This window comes from Pieris rapae, chromosome 2 (assembly GCF_905147795.1).
Source record: "Pieris rapae chromosome 2, ilPieRapa1.1, whole genome shotgun sequence".
Lineage (NCBI taxonomy): Eukaryota > Metazoa > Arthropoda > Insecta > Lepidoptera > Pieridae > Pieris > Pieris rapae.
In genome coordinates this window covers 5,499,360-5,516,009 of record NC_059510.1, presented here as the reverse complement: position 1 = coordinate 5,516,009, position 16,650 = coordinate 5,499,360, and the positions used below count along the sequence as shown (strand labels likewise).

The window sequence follows — 16,650 nt, the reverse complement described above, 5'->3', positions numbered from 1 at the left end:
AGCCAAATCTCATATTAAAAATTGTGAACAAAAGAAAAGCTCGGAGTAAGCAGGAAACAAAGATAGACATTTAGGGCTGGCTTGAGGCCAAAAGCCACTCTGGCCATGAAAACGATATAAACACACCCCTAGGGGGCTTATTCCTCTCACACCACTCCAAGACCTAAAATGAGCGGCCACCCGCGTATTTTCATAAAACGGTCATAAAGTCAGACATGAGATTGAGAATTTCTTTACCCAATACGAGCGAAGCAAACGGTACAAACAATAAAAAATGTAGATTAACTTCTTTACGTACTAATATATTTATTACTATTATTTATGAACACTTCATTACATTACAATATAAAAATTGAACATAATTAAATGAAAAGGAGGTCAACTGGCGGCCTCATCGCTTTCGAACGATCTCTTCCAGGCAACCACTATTTTAAAGATGGAAAATTTGACTTTAATTTTTATCTTAAATTAATTTAAATAATTTAATAGCCCACTGTGATGGGCGACAAAGCAGGTGATAAAAAAATATAATCAGCGATTCTCTGAAGAAGGACTTCCGGACTAATTTAATGTAGGTTCCTTATAGAAAAAAATTCAATTCAAAAGCCGGGAATGTGAATTTCTTAGCTTTATTAGAATTAATATATCATACTAGTATTAGCAATTGTAGCTATAATAGAAGTGAATTAACGATAATAATTTATGTATTTTTAGTTTGTTATGAACTTAGTACCGTTTATATAAAGCAGATGTCACATTATGTTTTAGATTCAAATATAGAAAACTATAATGCATACCAAATCAACGAACAGAATAAATATGGATTTATTGTATTTTCCTGCCTCAAACAGAGTATGAAGTAGAAAAATCACAACTCCTTAACTCCCCTTCGCCACATTTGTATCAAAGGGCGAACTCATAGAAAAATAAACGCATTCAGCGTTTACTTCATAAATCATTTAAGTTATTCATAAAAAGACGTCTCCCCAAACGCGAACATATTGCAGGCTGCACGTGCGACACACTTCATAAAGTGTGATATTGATCCGCGAGGGGGCGCTTCATAAAAATATGTTTGCACCGTATAACATGGATTTAGATCTAATACTCTCAAAGTGATTTTACGACACAGTTTCACTTATCCGGATTAAAAAAACCTTTCGCGTAGCTGTGTTGTTTAGCCATACTTTTAATTATGCGTTACTTAAGTATTAAACAAAACTATGCAAACAACAATAAATTAATGTAAAAAAATTTTTTAATTTTTCTTTAATTATTCATAGATTGTTCATTGTCAGTTAGCCACATATTAAAAAGTCAAATCTATTTATCAAGCAACGAGTGTAACCTGCCGCACTGCACTGATCCTTGAGAGTAGTGTTTGCCTAATGGCTTTTGCGTGCGACTCTCATACCTGAGGTCGTAGGTTCGATCCCCGGCTGTGCACCAATGGACTTTCTTTCTATGTCCGCATTTAACATTCGCTCGAACGGTGAAGGAAAACATCGTAAGGAAACCGACATGTCTAAGACCCAAAAAAAGAGTCGACGACGTGTGTCAGGCACTGGAGGCTAATCACCTACTTGATGAAATTTAAAAATGATCATGAAACAGATTCAGAAATCTGAGGCCAAGACCTAAAGAGGTTGTAGCGCCACTGATTTATTTTACTTATTGATCCTTACTCCTATATAAGTTATATCGTCTAATCTAAATAAACATTCTTCCTCAACAATATTGATTAAAGCTTTAAGCATCAGAATCCGATTTCAATAGAAATTCCCGTTTCTTCTACGCAAGATTAAAAATCTGCTTTATAACATCATAAAGTAAGCGAGGGCGTTAAGATAAGAATTCTCTCCGATCTAAATAAAAAATGAGCCACAATCGTAATAGCGCTCTTTGATCTCGGTTTCAGGAGGATTTTCAGCTTAGAACGGCAATTTGGGTATAAAATACCCGATACGCATTAGGGGACATTAGCAAATTGACTGCGTATTACCCGCGTATGAGGGAGTATGTATACGTAGTTGACTATTCTTTATGTAAAATTACAATGTATATAATAACAACTGATATATTATTATATTGAGTACTATTTTAAAGAAATGTGTACGTGTGCAAAACTTGTTTTTTACTTTAAACAGACAATAATAATTAAACGAAGTATGTATAACTATATTTTAATATACTCGGCACCAACGTAAAAATATAAGTAATATTTTGTTTTTGAGTTTACAAACGAGTCCCCTATCACCTCGAGACACCGTAAAATTCAAGTTTATTGAGGCGTCTCAAAGAACAAGAGAAAGTCAAAAGCGGGATACAATTAAAAATCTCCCCTGAGCACCTCAAGGCGAGCGGTCAATATTACCAGGACCCTCAATTTTCACCACTCCCCAGCGTTAATAACAATAATTAGGAATGAGTGGTTCAATAATTAAAAACGGAAAGAACCTGCAAAAGACGGGCGCCTCCCTTCAGAACCGTCTACATTATACAATGTATTTCAATTCTTTTTTAATTCAATTTCCACCTTTTAAGTATTAATTATATGGATGATATTCTGTTATTTAAAAATAGTTAAACGTTAGGTTCTATTATATTAAAAATACTGATAAAAATTGGTTAGAATTTTTTTAGAAAGAAAAAGCCATCATCTATTGTGTAATCCAAATCAAACATTATAAGTATTCTAGTAAAAAACATAATTTTTGTTATGTCAAGCAATGAACACTCAATCGAATCAAAATTTCACAACCGGAACCTTTTTAGGTAATCAATTGCGTAATATTCTGCTCTACATGCATATAAAACAAGAATTACGAATACTAATTCATATTCAAATATCCACGTTACACATCCGCTGAGAGGTTTCGAAATAACAGGGCAAATTTATAACCATTAGTTGGTATTAGGGTAACCGTGCACTGCATCAAAGGGGAATCTCTCAAGTTAATAATGAAAGGTGAGGCAGAGATCTTTTTCGCCGCGGCGCTTGTAAAAAATAATTTCCCACCTCCGGACGAGGGCGGGCGGATTGGGGGGCGCCTTTTGTGTCGTTTCACCAACCTTGTTTGACTAACAAGCTCCTTCTGAGTTCATAGTGAGCATAGTTTTGCGTGCATTGTGTCTTTTAAGTTCTTTTGTTCTCGCAAAAATAACAAAGCTTGCTTTTTATACCGAGATTAGCCTCGGGTCATTTGTGAACAAGAGAAACTGTTGTTGAATTTTTATGATATTTGTAACATTTCTTTTTAGTTACAGCCACTTAAAATAATCGTTTAGAATGAAAAAGTTTTGAGAGCAATTGAGCAGGGGACATACGAGCCGGGGGTTTTTATCGTCCTCCGTAAAGTGGGGTCAATCAATCGATTAGCGATGTCGCGTCTTGACTACTGGTGCGATAAATTGGCTCCTTATTGCGTTACAAATATAATGAGATTGAAGGTAGCGAAGCAAATTATATTTTCCGATGTTTCGTGGGCGTGGTTTTATAAATAAAAACCTGAGTAAATTGGATTAATATCATATGTTTCTACGTTATGTGATATACATTTTACATCGTATATTACCTAATTCAGTCTTTAAATATTTAATTCGTGTTTTATAAATTACGCTCTTTTAGTGTAATCCCCAAAACAGCAAAGTGCACATTACGCATTAAAAGAATTCATACCCAAGAGAGAGCTGTCCATTCCCCCACTGACACAGCTAAGCAAAAACTGTTTGAGGGGTCATTAAATTTTTCGCTTATTAAAAATTCCCCGCGCCGTCCATCAACATCAACTTTTTTTAGCAAAACAAAAGTTATGTAGCGATCTCCCCTCGTCCTTAGCGATAATTTGAGTGAGATTTTCTCGCAATTTAAGATAAACAAAGAGAGCGCTTACCCTTAATTGGAAAGCAGAACGTTCAGGAAGGAACGTGACAAATAGACACCTCTTAACTTCTTTTCCACTTCCGCTGGCCTGTATTGGTTTTTACTGAACACACGACTGGCCTTTGTTTGTTTAAGATCTCCTTAATGAATACATCGAAATACTTTTAACTTTTCACTCGCTTTATTTTATTTAAACAGCGCTAATGTTTAATTCCCTTTGTCTATTTACGTTTTAGATTTTGTGAGAAAAAAGATTTTCGTATCAGAGCACCTTATATTGTCGTCTAAACTTTTTATCATTTTTGGTTTACACATGAATTACTCCAATGCAAACTTAAAACGTAACTTGTAAACTTATGCTATGTCAATCAAATATTATAAAATATCATAAAATAGTTTTATGTCGAAATCAATATTATTTCAATAATATGTAAAGATACTGTGTTATTTATTTAGCTAGCCAACAACAACATAGCTATCATGAAAATTACAAAACCAAATGTATGTTCATAGAATGCCATGACCCTAGTAAAATGTAATACTTATAAATATTGGTGTTTGTGCGTACGTGTGTGTAATGAATTGAAATGAAATCGTTTATTTGCTAAGATAGTGGTACTATTAGATAGATTAATTATAAAAATCCGCACAATCAGCCATTTATAAATAGGCATAAAAAAACATTAACATATTCTCATAATAATAAGTTAAGTTATTTAGTGTCAATCTCATTGTCCAAATACGCGCCCACGCTATAAAGGTGTTTTGTTGACTTTAAAAATTTAATCACCATTCCCTTGAGAGAATTGCATGTCAGTGATCTATAAACTCTAGGAAGGTACTTAAATAGTTTAATAGCAATGGCGTAAGAATTTTTTGCATATATCGTAGTTCAGCATGCAGGTACCCCACCTACGAGTTGATGTGTGTGTGTGTGTATCTATTTCTTAAAAATATTTTTTGTTTTATTAAAATTATATGCTGAAATACAGGTCCACGCCTAGTTCTGCGTCAGATAAACCTGACCAATTTGTTTATATAACTAGTGCAACTTTTCCTGTGAAACTTGAAATAAATTATTATAGGTAGATAATAAGTTCTAAATAGTAAGCAGCATGTTAGTGACGTGACACAGTTGCTCCCCCTACAAGTTTCCGACACAAGTTTAACAGTTCAACGGCTGACAGGGCTTACACATATAGTATGAATCATTTATGTAGTATTTATACCTATATGTATATAGAGAAAAAATCATACATGAAAAGACTATGTTGACTAATTAAACATTCAATATAAAAATATGACGTAAAACTAAAATGCATCATTTCGTACTTTGGTCACAAGATGCGTAGGGGATACGAGACCACAACCTCCGCCGGTTCCTCCTTCGGTGTTTGTGAGGGTCAACGTGTGATAGCGTGGACGGTCGCCAATGTCTGATCAAGTCAAAGATCTCCTCAAAATTTAAACAGTTTTAAAAGGATATGCAGGAATTGGTATGCAAACATTACTTGCCAGATCTCACTGTATCAAACCACGATACTCAGATAAGAGTTACCGATAAGAGATAAAATACAGTTAATAGGCACACGCTTCGTTTAATACTAATATCTTTCATTATGCATTTAGCGCCTAATACTGACACCATTGCTTAAACAGATTCAGCAATTCTCTGTAACATCCACGTATCAAAATTGGATACATTAAGCGTTGGGTGGCACTGATGTTTCAACATTAGAGTCTGGAACGATTGGAAGCTACACCGTAGTGGCTTAAATCTATTATCAATGTTTGGACCAAATCATTTTATGAATATATATTTGTTATTTTACAGATATAGATAGATGAAATAGTAACTCAGAACTAAATACAAAGGTTTTTTATATGTACAATTACAATTATTAAATATTTATTGATTTCTTGCAATGATTCGGATATATTAAGTCCATGGGCGGTGTCATTTAACATCAGGTGAGCTTCCTGACAGTTTGCCCCCTGTTCTATAAAAAAAAAATTATTTGAAGTAATATAGATTTCATTTAATTTGCGAGATAATTCTTCTTTGGTGTGCCCGTAGATCTTTGAAAATCGAAAACGAATCAACTCAGAAGGAAATAGCGAGGGCAGTTTCAAAACAAATTAAATTTAGCAACCCTATCACCGTCGCTCGCTTCGTTAGCTCCCTGCACTATTTGAATATGAGACAAGTTTACAGTTCAGCGATGTTCCGCGACCCTTGAACCTTTAACTTTTGTTTCAATATTGAATAGTTTTGCCTATTGCTAGGTATAGTGTTGGTGATTTATAATCGCTTGAATTATAAAAATAAGTATGTTTTTTGTGAACCAGTGGAATAACACATTAAACAGGTATTCCTAGTATAACATCTGCAAAGAAAAAAAACTTTTCTACACATAATAAAAAAGGATGTTATAACATATAGTTAAAAGAGAAAGTGAACAAGCCCCAACTCTAGGATTCCCTGTGTCGTGAGCCAGTCACTAGCCATTACACATGCATGATTTTCGGTACTTGACTTAATAAATTCTACATAACGCTTAGAAGTTTTTAATTGTATAAGAAAAATACTTTCCGTTTTAGCATAGGAAAGTTTGAGAAGATTGTTATAAATGCAAAAGTGACATAGTTTTTTTGTTTTCACGCCTCAATAATGGCGTAGACATATTAAAAACCTCCGATAGCTATATTTTTCAGAAGTTTAAGGAAAAAGATATTGCAGTGGAGGCCAAGTGTAGTGAGCCTCCAGTAGGTTGTACATTCAAATCAAGGGCTCTGCACAAATGGAATGTTTTTTATGCGCTTATATCCGCTATATCCGCTACTAAGATGTAGGTACATGTAATTGATTACATTATCAAACTAAGGAATTATATTAATTCGTTCGAATTTCAAAATCTTAATACTCAAATAAGCATAAACTTTTGTTTATTGAGATATCCAAAGTACTATAAACTTAAATAGTGACTCATAGCGAAAAGCTAGATATCGACAACGAAACCATTAACGAGGCGAAAGGGTATACAATATCACAAGAAGGCACGCAATTAGGAAGAGCTATAAGTGCATTAAGTGCTCTAGACTTAGTATCAAACTGTTTGGTATCATTAGAGCTAAGACTTTAAGCTTCCAGACGAAAAGGGCACCTCAGTTTTACGTTAATTAATTCGCGTTGGGTTTCAATATCTTTATCACTTACAAATATTCTATGACAACCTCCTTGTATATCCCGCCGCATACACTAAAGTTATTCAAATGACGAAATCAGGTTAATAATAAACCTTCATAAGAAAATAGTTATACAAAATGGTCCGACGCTAGTCTAGACTAGAGAGGACCTGTACCTGGTGCATGTCTAAAATATAAAGAAATTTAAGTGATGTACAAAAATACTGTTTAAGAAAATCTAATAAAGACCATAAGTATGCGTGTATGAGTATGTAAATGGGTGTGTGCGTGAGAGTATATTTGAGAGTGTGGTTGAGAGATGTTATAAGAGTAAGAGCGCTGTATGTGGGTTAGTTGTTGCAAGCTCAGAGTGTCTAAAACGCGTGGACCCGTGCTCCCCGCTTGGCACTTTTTAACTGGCGAGGATTATGCCTGCGGTTTCCTTCGCCGTCGCGGATAGGCATCGGGACAAACCGGCAACCGCCGCATCGCATGTCGGGAAGCGGATAAAGCTCTGCTGTTACCGCATCCCGCATAAGGCGATTGTTGGTGTCGCCTTGAGGTTTTAGTGGGTATGCACAATAGCGAGTCCCACATAACCCTTCCGCACAAAGCAGTCGCGCCGCTAAGCCGCCAAGGTATGCGCAATGCATTTGCCCAAGTAAAAAAAAGGAAACTTAGAGTGTCGCTAATGTAGTCTTCTGTAGAATCGAAATTCAATTCTACCTGCACAATTGTTATGTATTTTGTGAGTGTATATACATTATACTCTGAAACAACGGTTTACGAAAATATTTTTTCGGCGTGAATACAGGACCTCCTACGTATTCATGTGCATTAACCACTGAGCCGCCGAGATCCCTTTTAGGGAAATATAAAAGGTCAAACACTCAAATGACAAACTCACTCGTTCATTAGTGATGTCTATAAGAATCTGAACGATCCAAATCAGTTTCGCAAATTAATATCTCTAAAAACTAATACTTAAATCCCTATATTTTGTACGCATAAGCTCCGAAAGCTCTTAGCATTTTCAAGTAAATTCGTAAGAGATCAATTACCTTCAGTGACTTAATATTTAAACAAAGGGAATACTGTTGAAATATTCAACAGCTACTCCTGAGACGCACAGAGCGTGTTCTTGAATGTTTACGAGAGGGAATCCTTTGCGTGGAATATTGAATTTATTATAGTAAATATATGGACGTGCAGGATTATTGATATAAATTCCAAACAAAGAATTCTTTATCAATTTGTTTGTCAATAGAGCAGAGCAGTTTCATATTAAATACAATTTTCATTCAAGGTATACAATATCCAATACTCGAATATATTATGTATAATGTTCATTAAGCAAATAATCATGTAAAAATGATTCATTAAAGAAAACACTTTTTTACCGGATTGAAACTATGTATTATTGTGAACTTATAATTATTTAACATAATCACCGTGACCACGCACGCTGTAAAGCACGCGAAACGTCGGATAAATTTGAAATTATGTTTTATGTATACATATAAATAAATGTGTAAAAGCTATGTTAATAAAAGACAAAATTATTAATTAATTGTAAATTTCGTACCTCTCCCACTTCGTCCCACAAATCTCAGGTCATTGAACTTAGCTACTTGGTTCTTCATAACAGCAGTGCAGTTTCTAAGTTCCGCTGAACAATTTTCATCGTTTCCGGCGCGGACCGTGACTAATGTTCCATCACCGACATCTCCCAATGCAACTACTTTAAATGCTACTGGTAATGTCTTGTTTGACCTCCAGTGTGGTGGTAGCACTGTACATACCTAGAATAAACAAAAATGTCTAATGTTATAACGATAAAGAGGCGCTTAAAGTCTATATTTAAAAAAATATTACTAAATAGTTATTACGACATAATACTTATATTTTTAATTACTCGTTAATCGTTATATTATCACAGAGTAAAATATTATGTTTACTAAGAAAATATTATTTAAATGTAGATTCTGAAATCCTTTTAGCTTCTCTAAGTTAAAAAAGATGTTAATTTAAATTACGCCTTTAAACATTTACACATGACTAAAGGGATTTATAAAAAAAAACTAATAAGTCATCTACAATTATATAATAATTGAAATAAAACTAAACTAAATATTAACATTGCTTATTCTTCCATCGTTTTATGTGGTAATTAGCACATTAGTAATGTGTTTTCTATTATTATATAGATGGTACCTCTTTTTAAGGGCTTTGGAAGACGCACAAAGTAAAAAAACATAATTTATATATAAATAGAGATGTAAGCTTTCCTATTTTTTAAGTAAAAACAAACTGCACACGGTGTGCAAATTTGATTGATATCGGTTCGGTAGTTTAAGAATCCATAGCGGACAAACAACGTGACAGGTAATTAAAATATATTAAGATTACCAACAATAATATCTTTATAATTAAAAATAAATGTATTACTTACAACGTGGGGACAACCAGTCTTCACAAGCTCTCCTGGGTGGTCAGCCAAGAGGCCCTCAAGGGTCCTCTCGGCCAGCAACTCGGCAGTTAACGGCTGACTCGGTAAGCCGTACCCAGATGCTTCATGCCCTAAACCAGTGGTTGAGCTCACTTCACTAGATAGATGCATCGTCCACTGAATGTTACTGTCCAAAGTTAATCACTATATACGTCACATAATTCCATACAAATCATCTTTTCGAGGTTCTTGTTCAGGTGGCTTGAATGGTAGTAAAGCCATCTTCATGTGTGTATCTGTAAAAATAATAATTGAATTTTCTATTAATTTAATATAAAGTACTGGTAACCCCAGAGAATAAGTAACACAGCGAGGAAATGCTGCCAACATGAAAGGTACCAAAGGAACCAAACTTTTCAAATTTATTTCACTTCTCTATTTATCCATCTTAATTATTACTATGTAGGTTCAAAATATTGTAATATTTGTTTGTTATTAGATTAAACACTTTTCTACGGATATAAGTGTATCTTTCTAGTGTAGTTTTCTAGCCGACTATACTACACAGCCTTATTGATTTGTCTGTCTAATTGACACGTTCGTACATGACAAAAACACCGACGCAACTTAGTTCTCTTTAAACTGTCTCATCATGGGTTCAGGTAGGCCGCCAGGCATACTATATATCTATACATAAATGATAGACATCAAACAATCTCTAGTAAGATAAAACGCACAAAAACTGAACATGTTAGCATATTGACAATCGTTTGTACCTTCAAAGAATACATCGCGAGGGAGAACACATTCTCGCTTTGAATTATCTCCAAGCAACTTTAGAACACTTTGTTGGATTTTTTTTATAATACCAATGTATTTACTTAATTTATTCAATTTACTTTTTCTAAAGTTACTGACAATTGGTCTATTAACGTATCGGGTTAGTAAACAAAATAGAAAACTTCAAATGGTTTTCAAAAGACTTAATCTAACAATTGTATACGTTTCCTTAATGCATTATCGATACATAAATTGATCTAGAAACAAGTTATCTTTTATATTTGTAACATATGTTTAAAAAACTTAAAAATATAAATAAATATGATCGTAAAAAATAAACCAAAGAATTAATACTATACAAAATCTGTTTGTACCTACATAAAGTTCAGTATTGTTTGACACCGAAAACAAAATATCATACTTTATTGAAAGCACACTGTGTTTACCTCGACAATAAACAACTTAAACGTTTTTTCTTTGTTACAGAAATCAAAAGATGCCAGTATTGAATTCGTTCCTAAATTAAGGTCAAATCACGAACGATATTAAAACAGTATAGGTAATGTTTACTCCAATATCTGAAAGCTCCCCTTTAACATGTTTGCGAACACGATATGTCGATCGTGATGTTAAACTTAATTTCTACAAGGGGTTCACCCCGTCTGTCTTTTTACGGCCTGATGTTTACTTTGATTCCCGCTCGATAAAGGCTTGTGATCCACGACAATGCCATTAAGTAATTTTGCCAACTTTTCGGCTTTCTTGTGTTGCCATCTTTTATGGCAATGATATATTTTTAGACAGACATCTGGCTGCAATCCCATCTCATATAAGGTGGCCTATTAGAGGGCACGGAAAATCAGGTGGTATTATATAGGTCATTTAGCCGTTTGAATGCACCCATGCTACATTCTAGTCAAGATTGAAAGGTGCTAGGTTGAACTTCAAGATCAACAAGATATTTGTTATTATTATTAATGATAATGAAACGCTTTCTTTCTTTCGCTTTCAAACTTTAAAATAACATATTATTTTATGATGTACCAAACCAAGTAATGTCTTTCTGTAAACGTTAAATACGATATAAAAGGTACTTGACGTAATATTTTACTCAAAAAACTTAATTTTTTAATTAAACAACTGTTGCACAAAATACTTTCCTTTTCAGAATAGGACAGGTTGCAATTTTGGTTTTGACTAAAGTGATTGAAGATGAAAGGGCCTCTGAAAGATCCTTTTTCTCCATTGGACGAAAGAATGTGCATTTTTGTGTACTTTTTTTTATTTAGTCATCACATTGTGAAATTGTAAAAAATACACAATGATCTCCGCCGCGCCTCTCATTATAATAAACTTATAAACTACTATAGTTTTTTATTATTACAAGATTTGTCAATGATTTTTTGGAAATCGGATGGAAAATAACAATGATTGTAAATGAACGTAAACGGACAAAGTACTAGTGACTCGTTTAAATACTAAGAATTGATTTAAGAATAAGTCTTGGATAAGTAGTCTATAAGAAATACTTTTTATATTACACCAACATAGTTTCTTGTGGTACTTTTAAAGTCAATTGATTCGGAGACGTTGTTTTCTACAGAAAAAAAACATTTTTATCTGATTTCTATATAACACATCTTATCTCTTTCGATAGATCTCGGACAGTAGAAAATATACCAAAATTTTAAATTACTTACCTAATCATAATATTCTAGTAATAATGAGTAGTGCTGACCTAATGGCTTTAAAATACGACTCTCATTCATGAGGTTGTACTTCGAACCCTGGCTGCGACCAATGGTTTTACTGTCTATGAGCGCGTTTAACACTCGCTCTTACATGGAAGTATACACCAAGACCCAAAAAGTCGACGTCGTGTGCCAGGCACAGAAGTCTGATTAACCACTTGCCTATACCTAAAAAGTTGTAGCGCCACTGCTACTTTTCCGTCATACAAAATAACATATACAGTGGTGCTTTACGGTCCGTATTCTGGAACGCCTATCAAACTTAAATTGAAGTCGAGATTGAATACGAAAATATGGACTAAATTTACAATAAAAATCAACTACACCTATTTGTCTCTCATGAATGGGTCGGCAATAAAATCTTAGCCCAAAATATTTAAGGTCATAAATAATAAAGCATGGGGACGTACAAGTGGGTAACGCTCGTTACTTAGCCCTACCCCTATAAAGATAGGAAATGGGGTACAATATATTGCACACACCACCGATACTGAAAATATAAAATATAGATTGAAACTAGTTGCTTTGTTGGAAATATGTATTAATAGAAAATATTTATTTACATATAAGTTACTTGCTACGGATGGCCTTATCGCTAACAAGCGATTTCTTCCAGGAAGCCCTAGTATGGAACAAAAAAAACAGACACTTAAAGGAAGTGCAAAAATAATTAACAAAATATAACATCAAATAAATTGTAACACTAACTATTACTAAAATAAAGTAAAACATAAATAAAAAAATTATATCATATATTAAAAATAAACTCACGTCTATCTTGTACCCTAATAAGTAGTTACTAGAACATACAGATACATCGAAATTGCAGAAAACTTCTTCAGAAGCTTCAGAGCTCAGGCTAATTGTTCTTAAATGCAGACATAATCTTATCTATACAACTCGCTGTCGTTAAATACTTAAAAAATACCAAACAATAGAAGCATCTAAAGCCTTTTAAAATAATATATCAAATGATACCCTCATTATGTACTGCATTATGTACCTGTGTGATCCACTGGTACGTTGTCAGCATTTCAGAAATCGTATCCTAAAAGTATGTCGTGGACATACATCCAGATCTCTCTAATTCCACCGTTTTTCGTCATTGTCCAATCCCCAATAATTGTCACATGTTCCACCTCGGACCCTCAAGTATCACTTCTTGAATAAAGCAATCAATAGCTGACCGAACCGGATTCCTAAGGGTCCTCAGAGGGACAAGGATAATGATCGTCCAACGACGGTTACAAATAGCTTAGCAAATGTAATATCCGACCCGTCCTACCCTATTTAAATGTGCTAAAATGTGGACAATTCGATTTTGAGGAATGCTTCTAACTTAGAACGAAGAAAGTGTAATTAAACCGCTAGTATGTGAAGATATCAGATACAAAAGCCTTATTTAGCGAATATAATAAAATATCAGTTAAAATATTCATTTATTAGAACGATTCGAAGTTTTCTCGTATGTCTTAATAATAATAAAAACATTATTAATAACAAATTGGTTGTGCCAAAATTCGTATATCGAATATAATTATTTAATGTAATTTCTTAGTTTATTATAGTCTAAATTTTGGTAACTTAGGTCTTAGTCTCTATGTGGTTTTATTATAAAGTTGCTATTACTAATCGGGTACTTCATATTGAAATTCAATTTTTGAGATTTGAGATTGAAAACACATAAATTTAATTATTATCTTCCAACTGGAAGATTCTCAGGGCCACGTCTTTTAAAATTTCACTCTTTGAACATGGTATTAAAAATAGTTATGTTGTTCTCATCTGTCACGTCTATCGATTTGTAATCGTTATTATTATTGTAATAAAACTTGATAATATAACTGAGAAGTGTCATTTACTTCAAAATATAGACTATTTCTTGGTATTTCGTTTGGCAGCGATTCCTCGCTGCATTGCTATACGAAGAACGAAGAAAACACCAGCTCTGTGGTGCAAGCCAAATTTAAATCTCTCATTAGCACCCACGCACTTGAACCCCACTGCCCAAGAATTTCTACTACAAAATCAAAGTTGAGGGTAGATTATTATTAAAATATAATATTGATTTTGTCGACATCACAGGAGAACGAAGAGCTGGCAGCTACCTTGCACAAAGAATTAGTCTAGCTATTCAAAGGGGGAACGCTGCTAAATTTTAAGGTTAGTTATTAGATATATTTTTATGTATTATGTTATTTCTGTATTAAACTGTGAATAAAGTATATGGCACATTAATATATTGATTTTATATAACAAAATAGAGTAGTAGATAACAAATATAGCGTAGCAGAATGCATATGCACAGTATTGTTACAGTAATAATAAATAATAATAATAAAAGATAACTTGGGAAAAGAAAAGTAAAGAGAAAGCTTTACTTCAATTTTGAAATTGATTTTTCACACCTACTCAAAGTTATTCGAGAAGTAATTTCGCATTTGTTACAAAAGGGTCGTCCCTTCGATATTGGTGACAATAAACAACATCAGGCACAATCAAGCAGTTAAATAAAAATCGCGAGGAATGCGACGCCAGCCGTGACGTCATTTATTAAAACCCATCCACATTTTTTATTCTTTTGTTTTGAAGATGTGTACAGATACAATTTTAGTTTTATACAGTTCAAATTTTAAAATATTATTATTACAAGGTGAAATATATTGTAAATGCCCCATATTTGTGTGTTGTTAAATATATTTTAATTGAAAAAAAATGGATCTCGTTTATAAACAAATACTTTAATTGATATTAAGCAAATAGTTCTAGGAGTATTATTCTTATACAATCTTTTTTATAAGAATAATACTCCTAGAACCTTCACCTTCACTGTCTAAAGTGCTTATATTATATATTTTATTATTGATTTATCTAAAAATAAATATATTATCAAATCATACAGATTGCATACTTTTCTGTGGCATTAAACTTAGATACAATTGACTAATTCTAACTTCTTTAAAAAACGCACTATTACGCTTGATTTACCGCAACTTGGGTTAGTAAGTCTGGTCTCTCTCTGGTTGAAAGTACTTAGCGAAAAAATACATTGGCTTTGCGCTTTAAAAATAATTCACATTCTGCTGGGACATTATTCATAGTATCCGATTCGACGTGGTAATGACAAGACATCATTGAGGATGTCTGTTTATAAGCACATTGATAATAATCAAATTGCACAAAAGAAAGTTAGGCTTTATACTATAGCAATAAGATGCAGTGGAGGAAGTGAATTTGCACCGAATACTTTAACAACACTCTACTTTAACATCCAGATCTTAAAGTAAGAGAACAACACATATAGTTTTGTTTCTTTATTTTTAAAGATGTAATGTATTTCTTTGGCCTCCTCCTTTCCTACAAAAGTTTCGTTTCTATATATTCATATTTATTTATTATTTAGTAACACTATTAAATAATTCCGTAGAACATTATTAAGTAATAACAGATAGTGCCCAAAGATGAAAACATTTTTTTTAATAAAGAAGGTTGTTTTTTTATATTATACGAAAAGAAAACGATTAGAAAAAGTAAAAGAACCTATTTGCAGTATTGGATTGCCCATAAATATTTTATATTTAAAAATGGAATGTATCATAGACGAATATAAATAAAAAATGTAGCTTCATATATGGTGTCGATAATTAGAGACAGGTGTAAGTTAAGGGGAGCGTTCACCTTAATGGGAGTTGAACTTAACTTTTTAACAAGTCCCTTACCGAGTTACGGAAATTGGAAATAATGAGTTTGCGCACTTATCAAAGAGATTTTGTCTCATGTAAATTGTTAGACTAGAATGTTTTGTTTTCGTATATGATTGAATACTATTTAATACTTGAAAAGATAATAGCGAAACGATATATTTTTATATATAACGATGTATAAAAATAATTAGTAATAAATACTTAAAAACGTGAATAGCTTTAAGCAAAGGCTCATTCTTTCTGCCGTCGTGATGTCCTAAATTATTGTAATTATTTTTTTTTTACAATACACATACACGAATACGTAATTTTACGTAAAAAAAACAGTATGTTCGTTTGTTAGGATCACCAGATTCTTTGTTAGTGAAGGATATTAATTAATTTATTTTATTTTTATATTTAAATTTAGGTACAGAAACAGAAAACAGATTGATTAATTAATTAAGATATTATCTGTATAATTTGAGTTTCAAGAACATGGTTTAAGTTCATATTTGCCGTTTAAACTTGAGGAACAAGGTATGTCTAAATACATTACAAAATCTTAAGTCTCAAATATAACTTTACCTATTCCATGTTTAAATTGTTACGCAAACAGAACTTTAATTAATCCACAAGCGTAAAGGTGCGACGTTATCACAATGTGTGCCCTTATCTTAGAAGTTTAATAGTCGCGGCGTAGTGTGAACGCGGCCTAATGAGCTTGCGGTCTACACGAAAACATCACGCATTCAACTCCAACAAACTTCGCCTTAATTAATTTTACAATGTTACAAATGTTCGCATACTCACAGAGATAAAACTCTTTGCAAGTTTTTCAAACACTGGCACAAAACACAAAAGTCCGTACAACAAAAAAAAGTTTCATGAGTAACCGCGAAGGCGCGCGTTCGCCAC

General features: G+C 33.1%; 1 protein-coding gene across 1 annotated transcript in view; it reads right to left on the bottom strand.

Moving 5' to 3' along the window:
* Positions 1 to 16,650, bottom strand: part of LOC110998565 (runt-related transcription factor 1) — a 29,666-nt gene extending 13,016 nt beyond the window's left edge. The window contains exons 1-3 of the mRNA XM_045634372.1: positions 16,546 to 16,650; positions 9,522 to 9,814; positions 8,655 to 8,871 (exon numbers count right to left, since the gene is read on the bottom strand). Of these exons, the coding sequence (XP_045490328.1) occupies positions 8,655 to 8,871; positions 9,522 to 9,689 (385 nt within the window). The 5' untranslated portion in view covers positions 9,690 to 9,814; positions 16,546 to 16,650. The remainder of the gene's footprint in view (positions 1 to 8,654; positions 8,872 to 9,521; positions 9,815 to 16,545) is intronic.